General features: G+C 38.7%; 1 protein-coding gene across 6 annotated transcripts in view; it reads right to left on the reverse strand.

Moving 5' to 3' along the window:
• Positions 1 to 15,798, reverse strand: part of PRKCQ (protein kinase C theta) — a 159,321-nt gene that overhangs the window by 92,993 nt on the left and 50,530 nt on the right. For 4 of the 6 annotated variants that reach the window (XM_082649703.1, XM_082649705.1, XM_082649706.1 and 1 more), the window contains exons 3-5: positions 13,962 to 14,161; positions 10,392 to 10,452; positions 349 to 511 (exon numbers count right to left, since the gene is read on the reverse strand). In XM_082649703.1, coding sequence (XP_082505829.1) covers positions 349 to 511; positions 10,392 to 10,452; positions 13,962 to 14,161 — 424 coding nt within the window. Of the gene's footprint in view, positions 1 to 348; positions 512 to 10,391; positions 10,453 to 13,961; positions 14,162 to 14,663; positions 14,777 to 15,798 lie in introns of those variants that run through there. The other 2 variants (XM_082649707.1, XM_082649708.1) reach the window with 2 other exon arrangements.

Consider the following 15,798-nt stretch of genomic DNA (forward strand, 5'->3'; position numbering starts at 1 on the left):
GAGCTGGTGGCGGTTTTGGCTGTAAAACTGTGCTTACGATAAAGCTCTCTCCTTCTTCTTTCCCTTCCCGCTCACCCCCATAAGCCTCCCATTTAATTGGAAACTGAAGTCCTTAGAACCTTTCCTAAGGAGGCTGGTTTCCTGGCTCTACAAGAGTTATATTATGAAAATGTTCTAGAGAGTCACACCCTTTGAACCTTCTCCATCCAGGTGAGGCCACTGGAAACTCTCAGGTGGTTCCTATTCCGGCACACTTCCCCAAGGTGGGGCATGCCAGACCTGGTGGATTGAGAAGATGCGACAGAATGCATAACTTGAAGCTTGGAGTGCAATGCTGAGTTACCATACCAGACAAACTCATGGCAGACGGAGCAAAACGTGGGTTGTGGGAAAAAGGTGGCCGTGAACTCATGGCACTTGACGTGGTGGACCTTGGCCTGTTTGATGGCTCCTCGGCGCTGGTGCAGAGCAAAGAAGCCTTCGTTCTCGAATTCACTCATGTCCTTTGTGTCTGCAGGAAGAGGACAGGGGCAGAGTGACATTCTGCCATACGACTGTCAGAGCTTGGGGGAGCGGGGCTGGGGGAGATGGGGAACGGAAGAGACTGACGAGGAATGAGACAAGCATTGAGACCAGCAAACCCCAAGTGCTTTTTTTTTTTGAATTTTATTTATTTTTTACACAGCACATTCTTATTAGTTATCTATTTTATACATATTAGTGTATATATGTCAATACCAATCTCCCAATTCATCCCACCCCACCCCTCACTTTCCCCACTTGGTGTCCATACGTTTGTTCTCTACATCTGTGTCTCTATTTCTGCTTTGCAGATAGGTTCATCTGTACCATTTTTCTAGATTCCACATATATACGTTAATATACGATATTTGTTTTCCTCTGACTTACTTCACTCTGTATGACAGTCTCTAGGTCCATACGTGTCTCTACAAATGACCCAATTTCGTTCCTTTTTATCGCAGAGTAATATTCCATTGTATATCTTTATCCATTCATCCGTTGATGGGCATTTAGGTTGCTTCCATGACCTGGCTATTGTAAGTAGTGCTGCAATGAACACTGGGGTGCATGTGTTTTTTTGAATTATGGTTTCCTCAGGGTATATGCCCAGTAGTGGGATTGCTGGGTCATATGGTAGCTCTATTTTTAGTTTTTTAAGGAACCTCCATAGTGTTCTCCATAGTGGCTGTATCAATTTACATTCCCACCATAGCACAAGAGGGTTCCCTTTTCTCCACACCCTCTCCAGCGTTTGTTGTTTGTAGATTTTCTTTTTTTTTAATTTTTTTGCTGATTTTTTTAACATCTTTATTGGAGTATAATTGCTTTACAATTGAGTGTCAGTTTCTGCTTTATAACAAAGTGAATCAGCTATATATATACATATATCCCCATATCTCTTCCCTCTTGCGTCTCCCTCCCTCCACCCTCCCTATCCCACCCCTCTTGGTGGTCACAAAGCACCGGGCTGATCTCCCTGTGCTATGCGGCTGCTTCCCACTAGCTATCTATTTTACATTTGGTAGCGTATATATGTCCATGCCACTCTCTCACTTTGTCCCAGCTTACCGTTCCCCCTCCCTGTGTCGTCAAGTCCATTCTCTAGTAGGTCTGCGTCTTTATTCGTCATCCTTGCGCAGAGGCCATGCTAATCTTCTCTGTATTGTTCCAATTTTAGTATACGTGCTGCCGAAGTGAGCACTGTTGTTTGTAGAATGATGGCCATTCTAAGTGGTGTGAGGTGATACCTCATTATAGTTTTGATTTCCATTTCCTAATAATTAGTGATGTTGAGCAGCTTTTCATGTGCTTCTTGGCCATCTGCATGTCTTCTTTGGAGAGATGCCTATTTAGGTCTTCTGCCCATTTTTGGATTGTGTAGTTTGTTGTTTTAATATTGAGCTGCATGAGCTGTTTATATATTTTGGAGATTAATCCTGTGTCCTCTGATTTGTTTGCAAATATTTTCTCCCATTCTGAGGGTTGTCTATTCATTTTGTTTACAGTTTCCTTTGCTATGCAAAAGCTTTTAAGTTCCATTAGGTACCATTTTCTTTATTTTTGTTTTTTATTTCCATTACTCTAGGAGGTGGATCAAAAAAGATCTTACTGTGATTTATGTCACAGAGCGTTCTTTGTATGCTTTTCTTTAAGAGTTTTATAGTGTCTGGTCTTACATTTAGGTCTTTAATCTATTTTGAGTTTATTTTTGTGTATGGTGTCAGGAAGTGTTCTAATTTCATTCTTTTACATGTAGCTGTCCAGTTTTCCCAGCACCACTTATTGAGGAGATTGTCTTTTCTCCATTGTATATCTTTGCCTCCTTTGTCACAGATTAGTTGACCACAGGTGCATGGCTTTATCTCTGGGCTTTCCATCCTGTTCCATTGATCTATTTCTGTTTTTGTGCCAGCACCATACTGTCTTGATTACTGTAGCTTTGTGGTATAGTCTGAAGTCAGGGAGTCTGATTCCTCCAGCTCCGTTTTTTTCCCCTCAGGACTGCTTTGGCTATTCGGGGTCTTTTGTGTCTCTATACAAATTTTAAGTTTTTTTTCTAGTTCTGTAAAAAATGCCACTGGTAATTTGCCACTGGGATTGCATTGAATCTGTAGATTGCTCTTGGTAGTATAGTCATTTTCACAATATTGATTCTTCCAATCCAAGAACATGGTATATCTCTTCAACTGTTTGTGTCATCTTTGATTTCTTTCATCAGTGTCTTATAGTTTTCTGAGTATAGGTCATTTACCTCCTTAGGTAGGTTTATTCCTAGGTATTTTATTCTTTTTGTTGCAATGGTGAATGGGATTGTTTCCTTAATTTCTTTCTGATCTTTTGTTGCTAGTGTTTAGGAATGCAAGAAATTTCTGTGCATTAATTTTGTATCCTGCAACTTTACCAAATTCATTGATTAGCTCTAGTAGTTTTCTGGTGGCATCTTTAGGATTCTCTATGTATAGTATCATGTCATCTGCAAACAGTGACAGTTTACTTCTTCTTTCCCAATTTGTAATCCTTTTATTTCTTTTTCTTCTCTGATTGCTGTGGCTAGGACTTCCAAAACTATGTTGAATAACAGTGGTGAGAGTGGACATCCTTGTCTTGTTCCTGATCTTAGAGGAAATACTTTCAGTTTTTCGCCATCAAGAATGATGCTGGGTGTGGGTTTGTCATATATGGCCTTCATTATGCTGAGGTAGGTTCCCTCTATGCCCACTTTCTGGAGAGTTTTATCATAAATCGGTGTTGAATTTTGTCAAAAGCTTTTTCTGCATCTATTGAGATGATCATATGGTTTTTATTCTTCAGTTTGTTAATATGGTGTATCTGATGAATTTGTGTATATTAAAGAATCCTTACATCCCTGGGATAAATCCCACTTGATCATGGTGTATGATCCTTCTAATGTGTTGCTGGATTCTGTTTGCTAATATTTTGTTGAGGATTTTTGCATCTAAATTCATCAGTGATATGGGTCTGTAATTTTCTGTTTTTGTAGTATCTCTGTCTGGTTTTGGTAACAGGGTGATGGTGGCCTTGTAGAATGAGTTTGGGAGTGTTCCTTCCTCTGCAATTTTTTGGAAGAGTTTGAGAAGGATGGGTGTTAGCTCTTCTCTAAATCGTTGACAGAATTCACCTGTGAAGCCATCTGTTCCTGGACCTTTGTTGGAAAATTTTTAATCACAGTTTCAATTTCATTACTTGTGATTGGTCTGTTCATATTTTCTATTTCTTCCTGGTTCAGTCTTGGAAGGTTATACCTTTCGAAGAATTTGTCCATTTTTTCTAGGTCGTCCATTATATTGGCATAGTGTTGCTTGTAGTAGTCTTTTATGATGTTTTGTATTTCTGCAGTGTCTGTTGTAACTGCTTTTTCATTTCTAATTTTATTAATTTGAGTCCTCTCCCTCTTTTTCTTGATGAGTCTGGCTAAAGGTTTATCAATTTTGTTTATCTTCTCAGAGAATCAGCTTTCAGTTTTATTGATCTTTTCTATTGTTTTCTTTGTTTCTATTTCATTTATTTCTGCTCTGATCTTTATTTCTTTCCTTCTGCTACCTTTGGGTTTTGTTCTTCTTTCTCTAGTTCCTTTAGGTGTAAGGTTAGATTGAGATTTTTCTTGTTTCTTGAGGTAGGCTTGTATAACTAAAAACTTCCCTCTTAGAACTGCTTTTGCTGCATACCATAGGTTTTGGATTGTCGTGTTTTCATTGTCATTTGTCTCTAGGTATTTTTTGATTTCCTTTTTGATGTCTTCAGTGATCTCTTGAGTATTTACTAATGTATTGTTTAGCCTCCATGAGTGTGTGTTTTTTACCTTTTTTTCCCTGTAATTAATTTATAATCTCATAGCATTGTGGTCAGAAAAGATGGCTGATATGATTTCAATTTTCTTAAATTTACTGAGGCTTGATTTGTGACCCAAGATGTGATCTAAGCTGGAGAATGTTCCATGCACACCTGAGAAGAAAGTGTAATCTGTTGTTTTTGGATAGAATGTCCTATTAATATCAATTAAATCTATCTGGTCTGTTGTATCATTTAAAGCTTGTGTTTCCTTATTAATTTTCTGTTTGGATGATCTGTCCGTTGGTGTGAGTGAGGTGTTATAAAGTCCCCCACTATTATTGTGTTTCTGTCGATTTCCTCTTTTACAGCAGTTAGCAGTTGCCTTATGTATTGAGGAGCTCTTATGTTGGGTGCATATATATTTATAATTGTTATGTCTTCTTCTTGGATTGATCCCTTGGTCATTATGTAGTGTCCTTCCTTGTCTCTTGTAACATTCTTTATTTTAAAGTCTATTTTATCTGATATGAGTATTGCTACTCCAGCTTTCTTTGATTTCCATTTGCATGGAATATCTTTTTCCATCCCCTCACTTTCAGTCTGTATGTGTCCCTAAGTCTGAAGTGGGTCTCTTGTAGACAGCATATATATGGGTCTTGTTTTTGTATCAATTCAGTGAGCCTGTGTCTTTTGGTTGGAGCATTTAATCCATTCACGTTTAAGGTAATTATCAATATGTATGTCCCTAACCATTTTCTTAATTGTTATGGGTTTGTTTTTGTAGGTCCTTTTCTTCTCTTGTGTTTCCCACTTAGAGAAGTTCCTTTAGCATTTGTTGTAGAGATGGTTTGGTGGTGCTGAATTCTCTTAGCTTTTGCTTGTCTGTAAAGCTTTTGAGTTCTGCATCGAATCTGAATGAGATCCTTGCTGGGTAGAGTAATCTTGGTTGTAGGTTCTTCCCTTTCATCACTTCAAATATATCGTGCCACTCCCTTCTGGTTTGTAGAGTTTCCACTGAGAAATCAGCTGTTAACCTTATGGGAGTTCCCTTGTATGTTATTTGTCATTTTTCCCTTGTTGCTTTCAATAATTTTTGTCTTTAATTTTTGTCAATTTGATTACTGTGTGTCTTGGTGTGTTTCTCCTTGAGTTTATCCAGCCTGGGACTCTGTGCTTCCTGCACTTGGGTGGCTATTTCCTTTCCCATGTTAGGGAAATTTTTGACTATAATCTCTTCAAATATTTTCTCGGGTCCTGTCTGTCTTCTCGTTCTGGGACCCCTATAATGCAAATGCTGTTGCGTTTAACGTTGTCCCAGAGGTCTGTTAGGCTGTATTCATTTCTTTTCATTTTTTCTTTATTCTGTTCCATGGCAGTGAATTCTCCCATTCTGTCTTCCAGGTCACTTATCTGTTCTTATGCCTCAGTTATTCCACTATTGATTCCTGCTAGTTTATTTTTCATTTCAGTTATTGTATTGTTCATCTGTTTGTTTGCTCTTTAATTCTTCTAGGTGTTTGTTCCTTAATTTTTCTAGGTCTTTGTTAAACATCTCTTGCATTCTCTCGATCTTTGCCTCCATTCTTTTTCCAAGGTCCTGGATTATCTTCTCTATGATTATTCTGAATTCCTTTTCTGGAAGGTTGGTTACCTCCACTTCATTTAGTTGTTTTCCTGGGGTTTTATCTTGTTCCTTCATCTGGTACATAGTCCTCTGCCTTTTCATTTTGTCTATCTTTCTGTGAATGTGGTTTTCATTCCACAGGCTGCAGAATTGTAGTTATTCTTGCTTCTGCTGTCTGCCCTCTCCTAAGTACTTCTTAAGGTTGGTACAATACAAAGCATCTTGCCTTAATTCCATAACAGGATTATCAGGGGGTGTATTGTTATAGGATTGGAACCATGAGGCTGGATTACTGGCTTGACCCTTCACTCCTCTTTCATGACACTGAGCTATATCCTCTTTCAATTTTTAAAAACAAAAGTCAGAACATTCAAGGTATTTACCAGCCTCTCCTATTCACTGTCAATGATGATTCAGCCAGAAAAGGCAGGAAGCGGCAAATACTTTACCTGTAATTCTAGAGAATAACGTGGTTACTGACAGTAAGTTGGAAACGACATTTTTTTTTAAGGTCCCAGGATGCTTTGTATCTGGTTGTTTATGGACAAGAAAAAGTAGGAGGGAGCTAGCCAGACTTCTGAAGACAAAAGAACTTTGGGAAGTTGTTCATGCTCTGGTTCCTGAGGTCCACAGTAATCAGAGGCACCAGCCATAGATTACACAGGTCAATGTGGAAAGGGCCAGAGATGAACAGATCACTGCAATTAAAAAAATAAAAATGTAATCCTGGATGTTACCTAGTCACCTACATCAAATCATCACATTCACATTTCTTCAGTTCACCCTGGGCTCTGGATATTGGTGAAGGTACTTTGGGTAGTAACTGTCCACAGTGCCCAATACCCAAATGACATCTTCCCAAAAGGCTGGTAGAATTCCGAGAATACCAGTGAGAGTATCAGCCCTGGCTGAAGCCCAGGCCCAAAGAAAACACACAACAGCAAGGCAGTCGTGGTTTAATAGCACGATGGAAACTCTAGCATGTGAGAGAGTGTGACATGGCGAACAAGAAAGAAATAACAAAAATAATCATCATCACTAAAACAAGGGTAATGAACTTAATGATTATAGTTCCTACAACCACGATTTTAAGTAGCTTGAAGATTCTTGGATGACTTATTCTATTTATTTTTTCCAAATACAAAAAATGGAGGTTTAGCGAGAATAAGGGGCTCATGTTTCACAAATGAAAAGAGTTCACAATATTTAAACTAAATTATTTCCATCCTGGCTAAGCCATGGCAGAGACTGGACAACACACTTGAGGCAAATGTTCCTGCCAAAGTACTTTAATTTCCCCACCCCTTAGAGTGGCCAGACTAGAAACACACTGGGTGGACAAAGGTGGGGCATGGAGGTGGAGACCTCTCCCCCAGGATGCAGCCTAGTCTCAGGACTCATTTTAGGACAAAAGTCTTCTCCACAGGGCTCCACAGGTCTGTTTTACGGAAACTCCAAACTTCCAGATAAAAAGCCTTCCTAATAAAGAGCTCCTTAGATAGGGCTGAATATTTTGCCTAATACTTCATTAGGCAATTTAAGTCTTTTTATTAGGAACTGGGTCAGAAATAAACTAGGCTTGGTGAATAAGGGATTAAATTTAGGGTCACTAAGGCAACTGCCTTCTTCTTCAAGTTCTGGTTTAAGTGTAGAGATCAATTTACAACTTGGGACTGGCATGGTAGGCCATTTGTCAGTAAGATTTGACTCATTTTTATTTTGATCCAGATGTAATAAAATAAAATAAAGCATAAAATTACTTTTAAATTCAGGGATGGAAGTGGATTATTCTGGGAACCCTATCTGTATTACTGTAAAAAAATTATATATATATATACATATAATTATGTAAAAATTATATATAGTCTAATACATAAACTATTATATAATAGTACAGACTACATATAACTATATATTTATAAATATAGTCTGTATTAGAATATAACATTGTACATTTAAAAAATGCCAGAGTATTAAAAAGGAATTCATTCCCTTGCTCCTTCCTGTGATTTCCTTTATCCTCTGACCATTTCAATCATTACAAGAAAGTAAATGTATAAAAAACTCAGAATTTTAAACATTCTCCTTGTATTTACTGTTTATTTCTGAAGTAATTTGGTCTTCTGTTTGTTTATTGCCTTGAATAAGTGCATTGGTTTTTGTATGTTTGGTTATTTCTTTTATAGTAATGGCGCCCAATCTATTTATTTAATCTGTCACTTGTTTGTAGTCAGTTAAATCACAAATATTTCCTGGCCAGCTATGAGCAAATTGTTGTGCTGAATGGTCTAAAGAACTACGAGACATCACCCCTAATTCTGAATGGCTAATAGCCCAGTCAGGAAGACACGGCACTCACACAAAGAATAGACTTGGAGATAAGTACACACCCATATTTTTTAGGAGGTAGGAAAAGGAATTACAAAAGAGGCCATGAACAGGCAGCTGAAAAATTAAGAGGAAAACTTGAATAATATTACATCAAGCAATCCGAGAAAGAATGGGTTTCTCAGCGTTGACTGAAACAGAGGTGTCAAGGGAATTGAAGGTTAAGACACATGCATTTGTTTTGAGGATTTGTTCTCTTGGAGAAAGCCATTTAGCAGATTGGTTGAAATATAAGCCAGACTCTTAGGGTTTAAGAATTGACAGAGTAGTGAAGAAACAGGGACTGATACATTAAACTACTTTCTCAAGAAATGTGTCAGGGAAGGAAAGGAAAGAAAAACTCATGGAGGTTAAAACATTTAAAAAATTTTTCTTTTCAGGTTGGAGAAGATGGCTTAATTACGTATGTCTTGGCAATGAGGCAGAAACCAAAGAAAGACAGAAAAGTTGAAGGTGCCAGAGTGGAAGTGTGACTGATGTTACAGAACTGCTAGGGGTGAGAGCCAGGAGACCAAGAAAGGGAGGGACTTTCTCCGAGGCAGAAGAGCAGGAAGAGATGCAGGACGAAGCAGCTGAATCCTAAAGTGCAGAGACACACAGAAGACGTAGTCTCTCCCAACTACCCTGGAGGTAAAGCCAACCTTCAAGAGTAAGAGAAGATCAAGACACCTTCAGCAACCAAAGAGTATGGGCAGGTTTGGAATAGCCACTGCGTGGGAACCAAAAGAAAATAAAAGGAATTTCTAAATGCCAGAGTGAGTCCAACTGAACAGTTCAACAAACATTCATCGAGTACCTCCTACATACTCAATGAAATAGGAATATGAATGAAATCATGCCATTTGCAGCAACATGGCCAGACCTAGAGATGATCATACTAAGAGAAGTAAGCCAGACAGAGAAAAGACAAATATCACATGACATCGCTTATATGTGGAATCTAAAGAAAAAGAAAGACACAAATGAACTTATTTACAAAACAGAAATAGACCCACAGACATAGAAAACAAACTTACGGGTTACCAAAAGGGAAGGGGGTGGAGGGATGAAAATAGGAATTTGGGCTTAACATATTCACACTATTATATATAAAACAGATAACCCACAAGGACCTACTGTATAATACAGGGAACTATACCCAATATTTTGTAATAACCTGTAAGGGAAAAAGATCTGAAAAAGAAAGTATATATTGGGTTGGTCAAAAAGTTCGTTTGGGTTTTTGTGCAACTCCTTACGGAAAAACGTGAATAAACTTTTTGCCCAACCATACATATATACACGTGTGTGTGTGTGTGTGTGTGTGTGTGTGTGAGAGTGATGTATATAAAATAGATATATATATCTGAATAACTTTAATGTACACCTGAAACTAACACAACATCGCAAATCAACTATACTTTAATAAAAAAAGATTTTAGGAGTAGTAGCATTTGATCCATTGACACAGCACTTTGACAACAGGATATAAACGCAACAGGAAGAACTGACGGGCTATCACAGGCACCAAGCACACTGCCTGTGAATGTAACTTCTGTGAACGGCATCTGTGTGTGAGATGGAAGTGAAACTCTTTAGTGATGCGTTTTTTCCCTGCTTGTTCCTAAAAGGATTTGAGGTGACTAATTTGAAGCATTAGTATTTTGCTACTATAGTGTTATAGAAAATATTTATTGGTTTCTTATTTATTTTGTATTCTACTGATGGTGTGACAACTTGTTATATCACATCATTTACACACAGTGTGTACACACAGAGCAACACATTAGCAGAGCCTTTGGTGTTTACATTAAATTCCCAAATGAAAATACAGACAGACTAGAAAAGCACTGGGCATACGAATTCACACCATTTAAAAACGAATGCTATAAATGTTTTCTATTTCTATGTGGATCTGGCCCCACAGAGTGTATATTCAACTCATGCTTGAGCACCACTGGGAATTTTAAGAAAATCCCTTGTGCTTCTATCTTCTTTGCTCTCAGAAAAGCAAAGTGAAATAAGCTGCAAAGGAGAGGAGACATGCCCGCCACACCCCCAAACAGGAATAAGAAATGCCACTTGCCACTCATTTCCAGAAAGTATCTTGCGTTCATTAGCATTCGGCCTTGAGGTTTCAGCTCTAACTGGTGTAAGGAAGGAAAGAAACAAGGGTCAGAATGTGACACAAGTGCTGAGTTGAATGACATCACAACTGGCGGGTTTGGTGATGGCAGGAGATCCCCAGCGCAGGGCCCACCCCTGTTCCCTTTCACTTAACTTACCCATATTATCATCAGACTAGCACAGCATCCGTGAACATAGGCTTTCTTTGATTAAAACACCTCAGCAACTACCTAATTTGACTTGGAGACCAAAACATCCTTAAGGAAGAAACCAAATTCTAAAACAGATTCTATGTGACTTCCTTGCCCTGCGCTACAGCTTATCTTAAGAGTTGTAATAGGGTAGATTCATATCTTGATGGTGACAAAAGAATCATGGAGGCTGGGGACTAGCTCACTTGGAGAACAAGTAGGTTCCCTTTGGAAGGAAAGAGAAATCCTGCTTTGAGGATGCCTGAATACACTTGCCCCTAGGTTAATCGGGTATTAAATGGGAGTGGCCTTTTTCTTTCACACAGAGAGCCTGTTTCCTTTGGAAAGTGCTGGAAGTTTTCACACTACTAAGGGAAATTTTAATTAGATTGGTCGAGGAAGGGATTTAAAAAAACATACTTCAGGACTTCCCTGGTGGCGCTGAGGTTAAGAATCCACCTGCCAATGAAGCAGACACGAGTTTGAGCCCTGATCCGGGAAGATCTCACATGCCGCGGAGCAACAAAGCCCGTGCGCCACAACTACTGAGCCTGCGCTCTAGAGCCCACGAGCCACAACTACTGAAGCCCACGCGCCTAGAGCCCGTGCTCCGCAACAAGAGAAGCCACCTCAACGAGAAGCCCACGCGCCGCAACGAAGAGTAGCCCCTGCTCACTGCAACTAGAGAAAGCCCACGCACGGCAACGAAGACCCAACACAGCCAAAAAGAAAATATAAACAAATAAATAAATTTAAAAATATATATACACACATATATATTTCAGTATCATTATGTAGAAGGGATGATGCAGGAAATCATGTGATGTGACATAAGGGGGAAAATGGCAAATCTGACACAACCTGACCACTACTGATTATACAGTAAACTGTAACACTGTACTATAAATATGCTAAAAAGAATACGAAGGTGAACTGCAGGGCACTGCCGATCATTACATCCAGGGGTAACTAGAATAACTGAAAAATAGTAAGAAGGGTCTGGTCAAAGTCAGGACTGAATATGAATCATGGCTAAATAATTCAAGGTCATGGTGACCTTGTGCCTGTCACCAGACCTTTAAAGATCTCGGAGAACTGACATAATAGTGATGTTGATGTTACAGCATCACTACTATTAGAATTTTATGATGTGACAAGCCTGTACTGCTTGGTTACCTACACATTCTCATGCAAGCTTAAACAGATTAATGAAAAGAGAAGTGCTTTTGGCAACAAGTATATACACCATTATTTTCTGGTTTATGGAATAATAAATAAGGAGGCAAAAATAAAGCTAGAAGAGCAAGGGAACAGGGGGTCAGTCCCAAAGGAAGTGGCAAAAATTGGTACCAGGTGACTGCAACCAATATTACCAATATTCAGTACCGATATTCAGGAATTAGTGGTGATGGAGGAAATTAAACCAGTTAGCTGCTGGAAGAACAACATTCACAGAAAGTGACAGTGCATTATGTTTTTGAGAGTGAACAGGAGATAACCGCACCAACAGGGAAAATCTTGGGACAGCAGAAGGAAAAATCTTAATGTTTGGAAACTGGATGGTGTTTATGGAAGTGAGAGGCAATTCTGAGAAAATCGTTTTTGGTTTTTTTTTAAATAGAGAAGCTAACTTTAAGAAAGCAGACTGCAATAGAAGCAAGGGAAACTATAAGTCCAAAGCAACCTGTTGACCTTTAAACATTATAAATAAAAGTGAACTAACAAATAACCCTGAAAACAGCAAAGGTGGAAAATGTAAGAAGGTTGCTAGTAGTTAAATGAGGATCCAAGGGCTTAGGTCTCAAAAATCCCAATATGCAAAAAGTGTAAGAAGTCTGATAAGGATAAAAATCAGAGAAAGTCGAGGCAAGAAATCAAATGCAACTTTAAGAAATACAAATAGAAAAGCAACTTGTCAGTGATGCTTAACAAAAGAATTTTTAAAATAGTTATCCTCTCATTAATTGAAAAGGAAATCAAATAGCCTGCTACTTAAAAAATTAGAGATTTGGTGACTCTTCCCTTTTTTTAAAAAAAATGGGGCAGAAAGTGGAAAATAAATGGGAATGGGGGAAAAAACTGAGGAAAACTTTCTCCAGTTTCTCACTTCTTTCTCTGAGCCTAGCCAAATGCTCCCATGATTCAGTTGTACCTACAGCCTCACCCCCTCACCTACCGGGTTTGTATAAACCTTTAACACTAAGCCACATACCTGTGACATTATCCACTTATTTAAACTCTTCCTACTTGTATAACTAGCTACCCAAGAGGAATTCTGCTGAATGCGGAAGTTCTCAACAGACACACTGAACTAAGTTATCTAAACACATCTGAGCATAGGGAACTTTAAGAAAAAATCTTGATATATCTTTATCTTTAAAGATTACTTTAGTGATACAAGCAAAGATACATGTACTTTCCTAAAAAGTACCCTTTTTTTTTTCAGATCAAAAATACGTAATTGACACAAAAATCTAGGTTTTAGGCTTGTATCATTCCCATTTTGAAACCTGTGACCTGAAGATCTTTTGGCTGGAGTTCTTAAGAACCTGCACAAAGCAGAAAGGTAAGAATCTCCTTTGCATAAATGATACAGACATGTGAAAACACTCTGTGGGTTTCAGACCATGTAAAAGCAGTTTTTACTAGTATATTTTCTTCAATTTTTGTACCCCAGAAATTTTCATTACAATTTGTTATGCTTTCATATTTTACTTCTCCCTTTAACTTTCTAAACATTTGCTACCAAAGTAGTTATAATCTAAGTTTTCAAAAACTTGGTGTGGTAACACGGATTGTGTATAATGTACTTTTTAGAGTAAAGTAAGCTAAGTGAACAAATTACGGCTAAAAAAAAAATTATAGGGATTGAGATATCAAACATTAAACGGATCTTTGCTCTCACTTATCCACCCATCATCTTATCTAAAATATTTTATCAAGGTATCACATAGGTTCCTAGATATCTTGATATCTACGTGACGCCTTGATAAATAGGCCACAGGTAGGTTCCCAAGTTATGGAAAATTTGTGATATTTCCAAGCTTACTTTAACAGTTATAAATAAGGCAATAACAGTTCTTCATAGCCTAAGAGACCTTCTTCCCCTTACATAAGAATCAAAGAGATCTGAGTAAACCAGTACGTTCTAAGACTGCAATGAATCATCATTATCATTATCAAGCCACCCGTGAGTCCGTGGTAGGGAGTCAGTTTACTTAAGGCCAGTGTATCATACCTTCAGGATGACACTGAAATCTTGAGCTAGTCTTCAACTATGGTTCTTAGCACTTAATGGAATATACACTTAAAATAAAGCTCACAGCTTGGCTATTTACCCATATTTCTGTCTTCCCATTGTTTTTCCTACATCTCTCGGCCAGGGAGTAGAGCTCCACAGTTGTTTCGGATATTAGGTCCACATTTTTGCCCTTTACGATGATCTGCATTACTCTTCCCTTGTTGATATGGGCGTCAAAAGTGCTGTCCCAGGGAGGGTACATGGTTGGCTTTTTCTGGATGTACATCTGCCCATTCTCTAGGAACAGAAAGATATGTTCTCATTACTCCCTTAACCAGCCCTGGGAAATAATTCAACTCAACAGTGACACCTATTCCCTCTGCTCTCCGGGATATATCAGTCTGTTGGGAGAACAAAAACAACACGTAAAGGAATTAGAGATTGATCTGAAAGATACAGGGGCATAATTTCAGGCTTACAATGAGTGCTCCTTTAAAAAGATATTTAAAACTTTTCCATTTGACATAAATACACTAAGAGGCAAAACCTTTAAAACATCATGAGCCGTTATTTCCTTCCCTCATTTGCAAATGAGGATATATTTTACATAAGCCATGCACCCTAAGCAAAAATTAACAAGTATTCCGGAGGGGCGGTGGTCCCCATCCCCAGAGCCAGTGAAGCCGGCTGTAGACCTGCAGGCTGGTGGGGGTCCTGGAAATGGTTAGTAACAGGAGCCAAGGTCAGGATGATATAGTTTAAGGGAACTTCCCCAGAACCACCAGGCGACTGGACTTACTCGTGGGATTAAGCAGTGTTGTCCTATCTCTCATCCATATTGGATTTTCCATAGTATTTGTTCTTTAATCATTTCAGGAGCGGAAAACTGCAGCTGTATTTCAGTGTGTGTTTCTTGTGGTCATAAGCACACAAAGTGGCAGATTTAGCAACGCAGAGATGTTGATAAAGCAAAAGGAAAAATTCACTTAAAACAGGGCAACAAAGCAGTTCTGAATCCTGATTCTCTCCGGCGCATGATGCTAAAAGCAGAACGGGCATTTAGCATTTGCTAAATTATTCTTCGGGAGGTATACAAGGATTTGAAGAAGCTGAGACTTCAAATTTTAGGTAAACCTGGCTATTAGCGGTATAAACTCTGACAGTGTAGAGCGTGGAATAGGAAGGGGAAGATTTTTATGTCTTGTTTAAAAGAAATTTAACTCAGGATCGGACTATAAGAAAAAGCAACGGCAATATTACTGATCGGAGTAACGTTTTACTTCCACAGGCTTGAAGCCACCCCTCATAATTCCTTTAATTCGTCCCAACCACAACCATTCTCCACACCCCGAAAAAGGACAGAAATTCCCACGGCAAGGCATTTTTTACACCTTCATTCAGTAATGTTTGCAATCACTTAAAAAGGGAACCAGAACTCAGGCTCCTATCTATTTAAAGTGGGTTTTGCCATTTTCAAAGGCTCCCAGACGGACAGCACTGTGTCCTGTTTGTCCCTGTTCTACTGCTTTACGTAAAATGCAGCCTCACACCCCCAAGACTGAAATGTGCTTAAACTCTAGAGAAGTAATATTTGAATGATCATGTTCAGAGTGATTTCTTTTCCGAACAAAACTAAAACAAAATCGACACCCCAAACCTCTAAACTCCACAGCCTAACCTTTTGGAAAAACAGTCTTTTTCGACACGTTCTCTGGATCCATACGGCTGATTAGACTAAGTTCAAAGGCAAGGCCAAAAGAAGAAGAAATTTTAGAAAGGCTCTCCAGAGGCAAATGTCAGTGAGAGCTGTGGTTGTAAAGGGAACTGGATCCCGGGGACATTAAGTCGAAAGCAGCTTTGAAAAACTCAGACATTGCACACTTCAAAGATTTTGGTGACCTTTGAAAGGTCTTAGATTGGGAGCAAATGCCATT

This window comes from Grampus griseus, assembly GCF_964374135.1.
Source record: "Grampus griseus genome assembly, chromosome: 2".
In the NCBI taxonomy this organism is placed as follows: Eukaryota; Metazoa; Chordata; class Mammalia; order Artiodactyla; family Delphinidae; genus Grampus; species Grampus griseus.